Genomic DNA, 17,372 nt, shown 5'->3' on the forward strand with positions numbered 1-17,372 from the left:
ATCGGATAGTATACTACCCATCCCCAAACCCGAACTTAATATCCTATACCCAAACCCTATCCGATACCCAATCGGATAAGAAAAGAGATACCCATCCCCATACCCAACGAATTCGGAGATACCCGTGGGTAACCCATTTCCCCATACCCAATCCATACCCGTCCATTCTATACCCAAAAAAATAATAATAATTTTATGTATATTATCAATCAAAAATAGAATTATTAATTATATATATATACATACATACATACGCACATACACACTTCTAACACACACACATACATACATGCATACATATATGCATGCATACGTATATATAATTATATATATAGAGAGAGAGAGAGAAAGAGAAAAAGAGAGAGATCATATATATATATATATATATATATATATATATATATATATATATATATATATATATATATATATATATATATATATATATATATATATATATATGTGTGTGTGTGTATTCGGATATGTATATGTATATATATACATATACATGTATATATATATATATATATATATATATATGTGTATATGTATATTCGGATATGTATATATATACATATACATATATATATATATGTATATATATATGTATATATATATATATATATATATATATGTGTGTGTATATATATATATATATATTCGGATATGGGTTTGGATATTATCCATACTCATAGGTTCGGATCGGATTCGGATAGAAAATAGCACTACCCATACCCTACCCATACCCATACTATAATTTTCGGATTTTACCCAAATCCGAACCCAAATCCAGTCAAACCCTATTTTTCGGATTTGACCGAGTTCGGATAAGATGTATACCCATCAGATCGAATTAATTTTGCCATCCCTAGATGGCAGGTGTTGTTACTCCAACTTCATCCCCAAGCAGTATCTCCCAAGAACTGTTGTTACCCCAACCTCATCTACCCACCCGATGTTACATTTACTCGCAATTAAAATCATCATTGCATATCCTTTGTTCATAAAAAACAAAAACAAAAAAATCATTACAGCATACGTTAACCACCAAATCATCTCAGAGACCACAAATAATCTCAGAGACCACAAATAATCTCAGTGGCCTGACATTCACAGAAAACCAGTGAACTGAGCAAATAATGCATCCTTTGCGGGCAAGAAACATAATTTACCTCACTTCCAGCTATAGAAGTGTCCATCTAAACCTGTATGCTAGTTTTATGCTAGCCTATACAATTATGCATGTTAACAAAAAAGGAGACTGTAGGACCAAAAACAAAACAGACACCATGTTCCATACGTTAGGAAGAAAAACGTGCATCCAAATCCAACTGAAGGTTCTTAAGGTTTCTGATAGTGATATGCATTCAGAAGGGAAAATGAAAATACCTGCCAGACTTATTAAAATTCTACCCAAAATTGAAGCACAACAAAAAAATTCATAATAATAATCCTCACTGCTAAAAACATTGCCCTTACTTCCTCCTCCGGAATAAAAACAAGACAAACTGGCTTAAACCCTAAATCCCCTGCTGTTCCTTCTTCCTCTAGCCTTCTCAAATTTTCTTCCCTTAGAACGGACATAAGGCTTAGTATGGCTGTGTGGAACTCCTGGAGCTTTACCAAAGTGCTTCACAGCTTCCCGAGCATTCTTTGGACCCCGGAGGAGAACCTGCAAATTCATACAAGAAAAACCAATACAATAAGAAAACATTTACCGTGAATGCAGTTTATTTCTCATTGCTTTACATAGATGTGCATGCTTATACATATAATAGCCAGTGCAACTGTTAGAAACATGAAAGTCTTCGTAAATGCTGTCATGCAGCTATCTTCCTTACTGCAGCACTAACAGCTGATAGTCATCCACGACCATCATAATTTGTAGACATTTAAGGAGAACTAAAGCATGTCTTAAGAGATCAATGATACTTGGCATGCAGCATGACTGCAGCAAAAGTACATACAAGCACCAAGTAAAAAGCTGAAAAGCGAAGCCCCTCCCAACATATTTAGATAAAAGAAATGCTAACTCATGACCATTCTGTACTTAGTTATACCAGAAACTATAATGCTTTTTATGAAAATAGAGCAATAAATATAGAAATATCGATATCTTTATTGACTATATACCCCATCAGAAATTGATCTCTCCAAGATCAGCTAAACACAGCATCAGTTTCATCCAAAATTTTAAACTTGAAGGAGAAGAAACAATCAAGAATCAGAATTCACAAGGAAGAAAAGGAATCACAAAGAAATACTACAATGGCTAGGGAAAGTTTGATGGTTGAACCTGTGATATGCTAGAAGCTTTCAACTACAAGTTTTCAGCATCCATGGAAAGAGTGTAGATTTTAAGTCCGAAACCCAGACAATGTATATTAGCCAACACAAAGTTTTAACCAATATGAACAGGTTATAGGCTTACAAATGAGTATCAAACATCCTCCTATTTGACACCAACCAATTAATTTCAATCACAGGAATGAGTTTAATATTAAAAAGCATTGAATAACTTGAAAATGGGAAAAAAAGAAGACACCTCCCCCACCAAAAAAAGCTTGAAAATCACTTTGAAGATAGAATAAATCAAAAGACCAGTCATGTGTGCAGTTCTTTTAGATCAGAATATAAGAAGAGTCACCCAAAATCACCCAGAGCTAAGTTGATTTAAATAATATTAGCTCTAGCAGATGCAAATAAACAGAAAATACAACAAAATGTAGATGTCAGAAGGATCAAGGCATTTAGCTCAGATAATGTTTTGGTATCCATTCGTTGACCTCTCATTAGATGGAAGGTCTCATAATGAGCTGGGATTAAAACAATATCATCACTGCTACCATTATTATAGCCTAAAGTATCTTTAACTTCAGGAGCAAGGCTTTTGTTTTGTTGATGTGGGGGGGGGGGGAGACATTCAAAGACACAAAGGAATAAAAATAGCAAGATCAACAGTTAGCAACATAGAGGGCATTGAAGAAACAGAAATCCTGATTATGGAACCCAAGGATATTTGAATGTCCATTCTCCTCATTTTAAGGACAATATATTCATTACATATCATGGACCAAGGGATCAACCCTACTGCTGAGAATCTAAGAGCCAATCAAATATAAATTTGTTTAGTCTGAAAATGTACCATGTATTTGTAACGATCAAATATCAAACCTACATAAGCACTCTTGACCCAACTACTCTAGATTGACCAACAAGCTACATGACAATTTCTACCAGGCTTTGCTTCAGCATTGCGGATCATGTGCATTTATCCCAAACTATTATTAATAGCAAGAAAGAAAAGCAAAACTTTCTTTAAATGGCAATCTAAATCATGCAAACTGAAAACAATGGAGTGATTCCCTCAGGATAAAATTCAATGAGTTCATCAATGCACATCAGCATTAGCATGGTTCAGACAAACATCATAGGGAATCAAACCAAAATAAACATCAAACAAGAAAAAATGAATAGAATTTCTCTTGACTTTGTGTTCAGCTCGGATATTAATATGAACCCTGTTCCTTGGTTTTCCAATGAATGGAAGACCTCATAATGAGCTGGGTTTTAAAGAGCAGTATCTTCACCGCAATAATAATCTCCCAAGGGTTGAAACATAAGTCACATAAAAAGACAGCAACCACCATCAAGACTCAATCTTGGAACGTGGCAATAATGCAATTGCTGAAAGCCAAAGAATTTCAAAATTATTTTCCAGGGAATACATGCATGTGCATATAGCCTAAAAGGAAGACCATGAAAAATATGGAGAAGACCACAAGGCCAAACCAAGTCCAGAATGAGCAAAAGCCTCATAACTCAGAAGCTAGTAATAGAATTGCCAATTATCATCTTGAAATTGCTATATTCATATCTAAATATAGCCAAAATTTTCAATCTTTTGCATGTTTCTCTAGAGCTTTATAAATACAATTGTATCGTTCCTATACCTGACTCAAACATTATATAGGTTCAGGCTAACAGAACAAGTAAACCCATCTTACAAGATGAATAGCAGACAAAGCAACCATTTCTCTTCCTTTGTTCAATTAAATAAACGGAAAAGCACATCAACAATTCAGAGAAAAAGAGTACAGGAAAAGTGTAGTATAGTATATACCGTGTTCTGCCCCAGAGGAGCCCGAAGGGCAAGATGATCAAAGGTCAAACATTCTCCGCCAGCCTTGAGAATCCTTGCCCTAGCCGTCTCCGTAAATCTTAAAGCAGTCACCTTCAACGCCGGGACGTCGTAAACCCTCTTATCATCTGTCACCGTACCAACAATCACCGCAATCTTATCCCCCTGATTCAGAATAATAATACTAACAGTAAACATCCACCTATCAAAAAATCAAAACTTTAGTTTTAAAAACCAAATCTTTTGTTGAAAATTCAAAAAATGATAAAAAAACTACATATAGAGGAAATCAGCGGAGACCAAACCTTTCCCTCCATGAAAGTGACAAGCCTTTTGAGGGAGATCGGAGGCCTGTTGATCTTGCTCATAAAGAGCCGTTTAAGGATCACCGCATTGAACCTGCTCCCCGTCCTCCGCACCAGAAACCTATACAACTGATCAAAGAGAGCAAACAAACGGATCCATCGGCTCAATCATTCGAACAAATGCTACCTAAAAGATGGCGTAGATCTCAGATCCACAACAAACCCAAACGATCAGAACTGAGCTCACCTTGACGAGGAGCTTGAGGTAGACATCGTCGGACTTGGGCGCGGTGCGCCTGGCCTTCTTGCTCCTGCCGCCGGCGATGAGATCGATACCCTGCGACGAACGAAGACGAAAGAAAGCAAGGGATTTAAAGAGAAATAGAGAGAGGAAATGTTAGCGTTAGGGATCTCGGGAAAGAGAAGGATGTTACCATGGCGATAGCTTCTCCTCGTGGTCCGCGCGGCGGCTTCTGTTCTAGGGTTTTAGCGCCCCACCCTCGCCTCGCCCTTATGGCTTTCGCAGCAGGGGTACTTATAGAAGGGTACTGTCCGTTGTGCTGCCGGTTTTTGGTGTTGGATCTGGCATTCTATTCGCCCGAGATAAGTTGGTCCGAACCGTTTCTCTTGGATGGTTGGATGCGGAATAAAATCGGGAGATAATCCCCTATTCCCTCACTGGTCCTACCAAACATCTTGACTGATGGAATGGGAGAATTCTCCGCAAAATCCGTATCATTCGCGGATTGATCGTATATCTAAAATGGATCCATAAAATCTATTTAATATTTTTATAAATTTATTAAAAAATTATTTTTATCAAGTTCATATCAATCCCATGATTTGATATTATGTATTTTGAAGTAGAAGCCTTGATGGTTTAATGGGAAGACTTACGGTTTAGTTTATGAATTTTTGTTATGTTGTATTGGTAAATTGTATTATTATGTATTTTGTGAACTATTGGTTGTTATTTGATGTTTAAATTTTGTTGATTCGTGGAATTTAAGTAAGTATATATTTATGTTAGTATAATTTAGTTACTTTTATATTGAAATAGATTTTGATTGATGATTGATGTAGGTTTTTAAATATATTTATAATAGATTTGTTGCATCACCCTTGTTATGATTTGTGGTTAGATGGTTCTACGATTCTTTTTGCTTACTTTAATTTATATATACTAATATTCTTTTGTAGTTAAATTGGATCTTCAAAAAAATCATATTTATTTAATTTTTTTAGGATCTTCATATCAATTTTGTTAATCGTGTCATAAATTCATCATGTTCTTGTCGATCCGATACGATCTGTTTAATAATCGGATAACATGATTGACCTATTTAATAAGCAGTTCGTGTACAAATTATGAATTCCAACCGATTTAATAATAATATCATATTTGTGTTTAGGTCGCATGGGTCATGTCGTAAATGGATTGACTCACTTACGACCCGCCAACACGGATTGCCACCTTTACCCATGAGGTTATCCCTCTCACGTGTATCATAAACCAGTCCCATGGTGAGGATGGACTATAGTAAGGAGTGGAATAAGCTTATTCCCTCCCATAGTTTATCCCAGTTGCCATTTTACTATACACTTTTTCATCCACTCTCTTAGATACATAGAAAAAATGAAACAGCAGTTTTATTTTGAAAAAATTATAAGAACACCCCTTAACTTCAATCTGATTTTACTTAAACCTCCTGTATTTTAAAAAATATTAAACGGACTCTTCTATTTAATAGAGTGTATGAATGTAGCCTCTACGTCCACTTAAGTGCTGACGCCATTAGTTTGTCATCGTAAAGGACAGAAATTCTTCTCGTTCATTTTAAATTGTTTTCGACGGCAACTCTCTCAATTTCGAAGGTTCTTCATTTTGTATTCATCACTTTCTGCAAATTTTTTCCGACGAAATTCCAGCGACGGCCACCATCCCACTTTTCTATCGGCTTAGCAGTCTCTCCTCCTCCATGCACAAGCCTCTCAAAAGCTTTTTTTTCCTCTACTATGGCAGTGAAGCACCATCTTCTCTCCTTTGGCTGGTAATGCCTCTTTTCTCAAATTTTTTTCTTATGTAATCTTGATTTTAGTGAATATTATATGCTTATTTGTCTCTTTAGTGGCTGACCTAAAGTAAAACATCATAATCAAAGTTTTAAGGATGTTCTTTCTATCTTTGCTTGCATGATGATGTAAGGTCGTTGAGTTTTGAGATTGTGGTCCCTTTGTATCCAACTTGTGGTTCTATTTTTATTATGCATGTGCATAACAGATGGGTTATGGATTGACAGAACTCCCAGTAAATATTTTTTTTGGAATATTTGATCCTCTGTTGTGATCCTACTATGGACTTATATTGATCCCTTTTCACTGCACAATGGAAGCATTGAGGTTCAGTTTTTTAACTATGATCTGATGTTTCTTACATATTAAAATGCACAATGCATAGTGAATGCACTTTTTAACCATTTTGTGGCTGGGGCTGATCTTTCACTCTCATAAACACTATTTTTTAGACTATTGTTTGAGTGTATTAACATTGCAAGGATGGACCCTAGATTTTTTACTATACAAATTCAATATGGTGGATCAATCAATTACCATCCAAGCTATCACTACAGTGAGGGATATGTTAGATACTTCAATAACTATAATCCAGTATCATATAGTTGGAGGATATGCTAAAATAGTTATGGTATACAAATTGTACCCACTTTTATTACCTCATGTTTTCCAAGATGTTAGAACATGGCTTTAGGGAATTAACATGTAATGCAGATATTCTGGAGATATTGGCTTCCAAGAGAGGGATTGATATGGTACAAGTATATGTAAAGCACCAAGAGGATGCAACAGAGATACCTCTAGTTATTGCATCTCCTCTAGTGATTGCATCTCTTTCAACTATTATAGAGATGTCATCTAAAGGGGCAATGAGAACCAATTGATGGGTGTCTGGATCACCATTATAAAGGTGCCCGCTATCAAAGATGCAGCTGCATCCACACTAAGGACCCAAATGGAGGGAGTGGTGGTAAAAAGGGTTGGTAGAAGAAAACCATCTATATTTGGAAGGTCTAAAGTTGATGACAAAATGAAAGAAGTTGTAGCTGACACTTCAAAGCCCGTAGTTAGAAGTAGTAGTGGAAGTGAAAGTAGTAGTGATGCATTACTTAGTCAGCTAAGTGATTCGAACGACGACAACGATGATCTATTTGATGAGTTTGTACATAGAGATATTATTGATGAAGAGTTGAGATCTTAAACACATCATTCTCCTGTCCATGGAGGTGCTGATTTTTTTAGAAAGAAGCAACCTAATGGTAGAGAATCAGAAAGCAGTAGCAGCTCTCATCTCCATAGCTTGGACAGTGATAGTGATTCAGATGCTAGGATTCAGAGTTCTAATTATCCTGAATTTAATGAACATGCAGATGTTAAAAGAACCATCAAAATTTTGGTTGGAATGAGGTTTACCAGTGCTACACAATTTAGAAAGATGCTGTGACTTTATAGTATACATGAGGATTTTGATTTTGTATATAAGAAGAATGAGGCTAGTCAAGTTACTGCTATATGCAATCAGAGATGTGGGTGGTAGATTCATGCTTCACTACTACAAAGGGAGAGCACTTATCAGATAAAGATCTTCCAACCTATACATGGTTGTGGAAGGAAATTTGAAAATCACAATATCACATCCAGGTATCTAGTAGAGAAGTATCTTGATGAAATTAAATTTGACACAAAGTGGAGTGTCAAGGGCTTCCAAGAGCAAATAAGAAGAGATGTGAAGATTTTTGTTTCAAGATCACAGTGCTACAAAGTCAAAGATCAGAACCTTAGAGATTATTCAGGGAAGCTACAAGAAGCAGTATGCCCACCTATAAGAGTATTATCATATCACTAAGCAAACAAATCCTGAGAGCATGATGTTGATGATGTCAGCAAGCCTGATGAGACTAGTCAGCCTATCTTTAGGAGGTTATACTATTATCTTACAGCATGCAAGCATGACTTTGTCAAAGACTGTAAACCTGTCATTGGACTGGATGAATGTCACTTGAAGGACAGTGCTTATTTAGAGGATAGCTCCTAGCTGTAGTAGAAAAGGATGATAATGAAAATATGTTCCCCATTGCATGGATCGTGATCGAGGTAGAGACGAACGACAGTTGGAGTTGATTTTTGACACACTTATTAGAGAATCTTAGGCCTTTAGAAGAGCATGATTGGACTTTTATGTCGGACAGATAAAAGGTAAGTTTATATAATTCAATAGTTGTATTTTTCAATACCTATAAGTTTATATTATCTATAACTTATTTACTTATTCAATATTTTTGTAGGATTTTGTTGAGACCTTTCAAACTATTATTTTTAGTATAGATCACAGATTTTGTATGCGACACTTATATGCCAATTTTAAAAAAAGTGGATTCAGAGACAAGAATTATAGAGATGCTCTTTGAAAATATGCCAGAGCGACTACGCTTCATGATTTTGAGATTATCATGGAGAAGATGCAACACTTTGATGAGACCGCATGACAGTGACTCCAACAACACTCACCTAAGTTGTGGTTGAGACATGCTTTCAACCCTAGAAGTAAGTCAAGCATATTGTTGAACAATATATATGGTCCTTCAACAAGTATATAGTTGATGCTCGAGACAAGCCTATCATCACTTTGTTAGAGACTATTAGGAGGCTATTGATGTAGCAGTTTCAAGTTAAAAGAGAAGGCTTAGACAAAATTACAAACCCTCTTTATCCTAAAATTCAAAAGAAATTGGAGAAGACAAAGTTGGATGCTATGAACTACCATTACATATGGAGAGGAGGCCACAAATTTGAAGTTGAATATCACAATGATAGATTTATTATAGATTTGGGGGAGAGTGATTGTGAATGTAGGATGTGGGATTTAACTGGCATCTCATGCTACCATGCAGTAGCAGCTATTATATTTATTAGAAAGGAAGCAGAATATTTTGTTAGTGTAAGGTACACTAAACAAATATTTTCTAGGGCCTATAAACATATCATTGAGCCGGTTTCGAGCATAAAATCTCGATCAAGGATAGAGTACCCTATTATATCCCTCCTCTTTTAAAGGCTCCTTAAGTAGATCCAAAAAGACGAGAAGAAAAGAAAAGGATGAGCCAAAAAATTCTAATAGAATTAGGAGGGGTACATACTTAAGATGCAGAAACTACCAACAATGGGATCATAACTCTAGGACTTGCAAAGACCCTAAGAAGGAGAAATCCAAGAAGAAACAAGAAAACATCACATCCAGTAAAATCGGGAGCCAAGTTAGTAGGAAAAGAGAGAGATCATAGGTATTATGGCCTCGTTTACATTCAATAATGTAGTTAACTGATATATATATTTATGTTTTACCACCATATTTTGGATATTTACTTTTATTTCAGTGCTATTTTTCAGACTCAAAGGAGTGAAAGAAGAAAGAAGTCAGCAATATCAGAGCCTACCTCCTCCCAGCTAGCTCCCTCCCAGCCTCTCTCCTCCCAGACAGCAACCTCCTATTCCTAGCCAGCAACAGCAGCAGCAGCTTTCTCTCAGCCAGCAGCAGCCTCCTCTCTGCCATGACTTGCAGTATCACAGCATCATTTGGGATGATATTTTTAGAAAAATTTGGATGTATTTGGATGTATCATTTTGGATATTTGGGATATTATTTTGGATGTATTTGGATGTATCGACCTTTTTGGATATTTGGATGTATTTGGATGCATCATTTACAGGTATTTGGGGCATTTTGAATGTATTTAGATGTATCGAGCTTTTAGAGTGATAGGTTTGAACTCTATACCATGAAACTTTGTGATATATGGTGAAACTTTGTGATATATTGTGAAACTTTGTGATATCTTGTGATATATTATGTGGTACCTTGTAAAACTTTGTGATATATTGTGTTATCTTGTGATGTTGTTATCTTGTGTTTGTGCAATATTATGATATATTATATTATCTTGTAATATCTTATGATGCAGTGTGATGCGTTGTCAAACATTATGATATATTCTGATACATTGTCTTAAATTGTCATAAATTATGATAGAGGATGATTTAGTATCATCAATCATGATACATATTGTTTGTAACTTACAGGTATCCCCCAAACTACATTTGCTAATGTAGCTTTATTCATCAATTTTTTTCGCTAGCTAGTGTATTTGAATCTATTTAATAGTCTAGGGGGTGTAAGTGTGACAAAACAAAATTATAAGGGTGATCATTGGACCTTTATAAATTTGAAGGTGTGAGATTTTAATATTTGGAAAAATTGAGGGGGTGTTACTAAAACTTTATAAATTATTTCAAATCTTTACTTTATGATACTTTAACTTCAGGAAATGAAGTCCATATTGGTTTTTTTTTACTATGGCATTGGTTCTAAGTTCAGGACATGATTCCTCAGCCATATGAATTACATTTGAGTAAATGAATATTTGAGTAAATGCCTACTAAGGAAAACAAGCACCTGTAGCATTAACAATATACCAATTATAACAAGCATGTATGCTGGTAAATTTAAGAACAGATTTTTTATGACATAAATTATTAGACATTACAAGTTAACCTAGGAATATTTCTAAAATAAAACATCCACTTTTCGGACAAACCTCAAATATTCAACCAGCATACTTAGTACATTTAAAATTCAGACCCCATTACATAAAAAAATCATAGCAATTTAGCATGCTAGCATATAGTAAACCGCTCATTTGATCCTTTTTTTGTAGTTTGAAATTATAGAAAAGTACCACACACTACACATGTTAGAGGTAGAAGATCAAGGAGGAGGTTGCACGAGAGAGAAAATAAAATTTTCTTATGTTCAAAAGAATGTACAAGGCCTATATATATAAATATGTAAATCTAAAAATGGTAAGGAATATGATAATATTCTACAGAATACTACATACACTTTTATGGTATACATTACCCACACTTTTATGTTAGGAAATATGATCATATTCTAGAGAATATTAGCTATACACTTTTATGGTATACATTATCTATATTTTTATGGTAGAAAATATGGTACTGACTAATAGTCTCCCTCAAGCTGTGCATGAGTCTAAGTCATGGACAGCTTGCCTTTTAGAAATCAAAATTTTACCTTTGACAATTCTTTGGTGACTATATCTGCAACCTGATTGTCCGATCTAACAAAACAAACCTCTATCTTTCCATCCTCTATCTTCTCTCTGATGAAGTGCTGATCACTTTAGATATGTTTAGTTTTACCATGATGAATCGGATTAAAAAAAATTTGATGGAACTTTGGTTGTTACAATAAATGATTGATCATCCAATGCTTTATCTTAAAACATGAAGAATTTGCCTTAACCAAGTTATTTCTGCTATAAGAGAGGCTATAGATCTGTACTCTGTCTCTGCATTAGATCTTGCTATTATCCGTTGCTTTCTACTACTCCAGGCTATAAGATGTTTTTTAATGAAGATACAAAATTTAGAAATTAATCTCCATGTATCTAGGTCTCCAACCCAATCGACATTTATAAAGCCACAAATAACAAAGAGATTATCTATAGATCATATATACTTTAGCCCATCTCCTATAGTGCCCTTAATGTATTTGAGGATTCTCTTTACTATCTCCATATGCCCATCTCGAGGATCATACAGGAACTGTGAAACTTGATTTACAGCATACGCTATGTCAAGTCTAATGAATATCAAATACTGTAAGGCTCCCACAATGCTACGATATTCATGTGGATCTCTATATGCTGCTCCATCTAATTTAAGTTTTTTACCTATAACAACTGGGATAACTGCAGGCTTACAATCTTTCATCCCATTTCTGCTAAGCAAATTTAAAGCATATATTTGTTGTGATAGGAATATAGTATCTCTTACTTTGTCTACCTCTATACCAAGAAAATATTTTTGCTCTCTAGGATCCTTCATCTGAAATATTTGTAACAAATGATCCTTCACGATGTTGATATGTTCTTGAGATGATCTAGTGCCAACAATGTCATCAACATATATAAGTAACATAGTGATCCCATAGGTACCTGTATGAATGAATAGGGAGTAATCCACCTAACTGCACTGAAATCCAAGGCTACAAATCTCATCAGAAAATCTCTAGAATCAAGCTCTAGAAGCTTGCTTTAGCCCATACAATGATCTTAGGAGCCTACATACTTTTCTACCTACATCATCCACAGTATATCTTGATGGTTGCTTTATATATACTTCTTCTTTTAAATCCTCATGGAGAAATGTGTTCTTTACATCCATTTGATGCAGATGCCAACCATGAGTAACAACAAGAGCAAGAATAAGCTTAATAGTTTTCATCTTAATGATTGGGCTGAAAGTTTTATCATAATCCAATCCATACTCTTGGGTGTATCTTTTTGCTACCAATCTAGCCTTATATCTCTCAACACTCTCATCGGCTCGCCTTTTAATTTTCTAGACCCATTTGTAATCAACAACATTCTTTCCAGTATATCTATCCATGATCTCCCATATATAATTTTCATTCAAGGCAACCATCTCTTCATTCATTGCCTCTATCAATTGATGGTCCTTGGAAGCTTGCTTGTAAGAAACCGATTCATGCTCATGTTTGCGTGCAAAAAGGTATGGATGATGCTCAACACTAAATGCTTTATATGAGATCCATCTATCAATCGGATGCCTCTTTCTGCTAGAACACTGCAAAACTGTCTCTATAGCAGGCTCTTGCTAAACGTCAGATAGAGTGTGAAGTTGTTGCCTTTGCTGCTCACCTATCTTATTTTCAAGTCTAGCATAGTCTCCTTTAGTAGTACTCATCAGAACACGTTTGTGATAAACCTGTCCATACTTTGTATCTTCTCTATGCTACATGTCATCTATATTAATGGGCAAAGAGTCTATCCTTACAACAACTTCATATATATCGTAATGATCACAATCAACTTTTGTAACCTGCATTTGTCTTAATGCATCATCTAACCATGGTTGAAAGCTGACTATCATCATCTACATTAGAGATAGTCATTTCCTTCACAGGTGCAGTAGGACATTGCCCATCTAAATGAAAGTTATGTTCATTAAATATGACATTCCTTGAAATGACTATGCTCTGTTTTTGGAGATTCCAACAATGATATCCCTTGAAGTCATCAGCATATCCAACAAACCTGCAAACATCAGCCTTAGGAGCAAACTTATTTCTTTGAGTGTCAGGAATATGAACATAACACCTACATCCCCATACTTTTATATAGTCATACGTGGGAACCACACCATGGAGAATTTTGTAAGGTGACTTATGCCTCAAAAACTTCATAGGCAGCCTATTAATGATATGGACCGCTGTGGAAAGCTTCAATCTATAATCCAAAATGGACACAACTTTCACGCATCATGCTCATGCCACTCTCAACTATGTACTGATGTTTTTGCTCCACTACACCATTTTGTTCCGGCATATGTAGGCAAGATTTTTGATGATGTATGCCATGACTATGTAAATAATTCTTATATTGATGGAAAGTATACTCTCCACCTCTATCACTATGGAAGTTAACAGTAGGCATGCCATACTTATTTTAGATGAAAAAATGAAAACACTGAAATATGAAGAATACATCAGATTTTTGTTTAATAAAAAATATCCAGATAAAATGACTATAGCAATCAATGAAGGTAATACTTGAATTGCGGCATATCCCCACACATCTGAGTAGACAATCTCAAAAGAAAAAGAAGCTTGTTTATTTATTATCTGAAAAGGAAGGGAATGACTCTTGAAAATTTGACACTTTGGATATAACGATTTAATGAGCGACTCTTTGTTACATGGGATATAGGACAAAAGACCTTTCTTGAACATAGACTCTAAGAAGTGACTACCACAATGAGCAAGGCATTGATGCCACAACCTGGCATCTCCTCTCTTGGCATTGGCAACACTGAACAGCAACGACAATAAGTTTAGATTGATATTAGACTCGAATGGATGACTACGAGCTTCCTTCAATACAAACAGGCTCCCCTCACGAACACCTTCAGCGAGTATTTTGTTCGTTCGGAGATCTTTGATAAACATAGAATCATGAGTAAAAACAATATTAGAATCTAGTTGATCACATAATTGAAAAATAGAAAGAAGACTTTTTTGAATATCAGGAACTAAAAATATGTTAGACAAAATAAGAGGTGTGGGATGACTTGTGAAATAGGGAAGTAAAGCATTGCTTATATGTATGATGGTGTGAGGGGTACCATCTCCTGTAGTAACATAGCTATGAGATATAAAAGGTTTGGCATCAGAAATCTTACCCATATTACCAGTAATATGATTGCTTGCCCCGAAATCAAAGAACCACATCTCCTACTATTGATTAGCATCATTTATTCCCAAATTCTAGAAAGTGGCAGTTAATGCTTCATGTCCAAATTATATTTGTTGCTATCCACCATCATTGCATGCATATAATTAGCATTTTCAGCATTCCTATGCCCTGTAGCAGCAGTTCCATAAGTAGGTAAATCCCAACAATTTGCAGTAGGATATCCCTTTCTTTGGCAAAGCTGACAAAATACTGGTCCCCACTGTTGCCTTCCTAAATTATGATTTTTTTTGGTTATTCCTTGGCTGATTTCCTTGTCCACTATTATAGGGTGTGGGTAGCAGCCCGCATCCTCAATTGTTTTGCCTAGGATTCCAATTTCCACATCTTCCTCCACGTCCGTCACTGATTATTCTAATTTCTATCAAATTCAGCATTAACATTAAGCATATCATGGCTACCACTAGATTTGGTCTGCTTAGCCTTCTTTTGCTTCTTCACATGATGTTGCTCATATTGTAGCAGCATAGGATGCAGTGCTTCATAGGATAGAAGTTTAGGCTAATATTCAAGAGAGATGACCAGCATGTCAAAATCTGATCCAAGCCCTGTCAAAATTTGCTGAACTCTATCTATATCTAAAATTGGTTGGCCAATGAGAGCTAACTCATCCACTATCACTTTTATCCTATTATAGTATTCCATTACTAACATATCATTTTTTCGCAAATTCTGAAATTCTGCCTTGAGTTGCATGGCTTTGGAAGATGTGATCTGAGAAAACTAATCAAGTAGGCTTTCCCATAAACCTTTTGTAGTGAGCCCATCCTCAATCCCAAGAAGAACATCTTGAGATAAAGTGAAAAACAGATAGGCCACCAATACCTTATCTTGTTTCACCCACGCACGGTAAAGAGGATTAGGTATGAGGGTAGTTCGCTTGCTCTCACCTTCTCCTTGTATTTCTTCTAAATGCTGAGGTGGTGCTGGGTAAATATCATCCAAATATCCAGCAAGATCCAGGCTCTCAATGAAAGGGATAATTTGGTGTTTCCACACTAGATAATTTGAAGAAGTTAATTTTTTAGGAACAAGCTGAGAGAGGAAAGAAGCATTAATTCATGGGTGGTGGGAGAGAAGAGGAAGCTATTAAAGACTAAAAGTGAGAAAAGACAACCAAATGAGACTAAATGAGTTACTGGTACCTAAAGGGTGAAAGTGTATCTTCAAATCCAAAAAAGATCACAAGAAAAGTTGGATTGGATTAAGAGAAAAGAGAGAAGGAAAAGGGAAGAATAAGAAAGCAAAGAAAGAGAAAACAGAGATTAGAGCAGAAGAGGGGTTCAACGTGCGACAAGAGAAGAAGAAAAAAGATTGAATAAGAGAAGAAAAAAGACTGGATTTAATGATATTCTTGTTGCTCTGATACCATGTAGAAAAGTACCACACACTACACACGTTAAAGGTAGAAGATCAAGGAAGAGGTTGCATGGGAGAGAAGAAGTTTTTCTTATGTTCAAAAGAATGTATTAGGGCCTGTATATATAAATATGTGAATCTAAAAATGGTAAGAAATATGATAATATTTTAGAGAATATTATATACACTTCTATAGTATACATTACCTATACTTTTATAATAGAAAATATGATAATATTTTAGAGAATATTACCTACATACTTTTATGGTATACATTACCTACACTTTTATGAGAGAGAATATGATACTGACTAATAGAAATTTGATCCTTAAGCTTCTTGTTCCATTGCAACGGACTATTAATAAGATACTTATCCCTTACATTAAAGGTGGATCATGCCAATGCAGGTAACCTTAGTCTCCATTTATCTAAAAAATAATTTGGGATCAAAGATTAAAGCCAAAAAATAGATGAAAACCTGAAAAAAAAGAAGATGGCAATGTACCTCATACATACCATATCCAAATAAACACCGTCAGGATTTTCCATGGTCCATGAGGTCCTCAAAGGTGATCTAGTTCTACAATGGTAAAAATCGATAATTCGAAAGGTATACGTAGAAGAACTTGATTGGAAACTCTTTATGGTCTCCTTCATGTTCAACAACCCTTTCTTTCTTTCCTGGATTTCTTCTTCTCCACCTGCGGCTTGATTGAAGATCTCTTCTTCTACACTCATGGCTTGATTGAAGATTTTTTCTCTTTTAGATTTTCTTTTCTGTTCCTTTTGATTAGGGTAATCGACTATCATCATCTGGGGTCATATAATTCCCACGTGCTTTGACATTGTTGGTGCTAGGACTAACTCGAATGGCAACTGAAAGTGAGGGTACCATTGTCATTTCATAAAAATTGAATATCATGTGAGGGTCATGTGACGCCATTTCATTAACGAAGATAGACGGAAGGACCACACTGTGTTGAGTTTTGGCGCTTCGAATTTAACCCACAACAGTCCAAGATGGAGAAGCCCATAATAAAAAAGCCCAATATGCGAGGAGAGGCCCGGAGGCATGGCCCGTAGGCCCAGCCTGCAGGTGCCCAAGCCCGCTGCAGCATGCACGGTCCAGGCGGGGCCTA

General features: G+C 35.6%; 1 protein-coding gene and 2 non-coding genes across 3 annotated transcripts; all 3 read right to left on the minus strand.

The window, feature by feature from the left end:
- Positions 1-1,264: 1,264 nt before the first annotated feature.
- On the minus strand, positions 1,265-5,013 carry LOC109505915 (large ribosomal subunit protein eL18y). Its single transcript, XM_019850928.3, has 5 exons — positions 4,881-5,013; positions 4,694-4,783; positions 4,447-4,575; positions 4,124-4,306; positions 1,265-1,672 (listed from the first exon to the last, which is right to left on the minus strand). The coding sequence occupies exons 1-5, from the start codon at positions 4,881-4,883 to the stop codon at positions 1,514-1,516; spliced, it is 564 nt and encodes a 187-aa protein (XP_019706487.1). The 5' UTR covers positions 4,884-5,013; the 3' UTR covers positions 1,265-1,513.
- LOC114914281 (small nucleolar RNA snoR69Y) lies at positions 2,749-2,850 on the minus strand. The gene has a single exon (XR_003801066.1). It is a non-coding gene; the product is annotated as a small nucleolar RNA snoR69Y (small nucleolar RNA).
- On the minus strand, positions 3,361-3,439 carry LOC114914284 (small nucleolar RNA snoR53Y). Its single transcript, XR_003801069.1, has one exon. It is a non-coding gene; the product is annotated as a small nucleolar RNA snoR53Y (small nucleolar RNA).
- Positions 5,014-17,372: the final 12,359 nt, after the last annotated feature.

Source organism: Elaeis guineensis, chromosome 5 (genome assembly GCF_000442705.2).
Source record: "Elaeis guineensis isolate ETL-2024a chromosome 5, EG11, whole genome shotgun sequence".
Classification (NCBI taxonomy): domain Eukaryota; kingdom Viridiplantae; phylum Streptophyta; class Magnoliopsida; order Arecales; family Arecaceae; genus Elaeis; species Elaeis guineensis.

Excerpts from the sequence above, each read along its gene's own strand:
- LOC109505915 (XM_019850928.3), bottom strand. Across the intron at positions 4,576-4,693 it reads ACCTCAAGCTCCTCGTCAAG|TTGTATAGGTTTCTGGTGCG; the intron begins GTGAGCTCAGTT and ends CTCTTTGATCAG. Across the intron at positions 4,307-4,446 it reads TCACTTTCATGGAGGGAAAG|GGGGATAAGATTGCGGTGAT; the intron begins GTTTGGTCTCCG and ends ATTCTGAATCAG.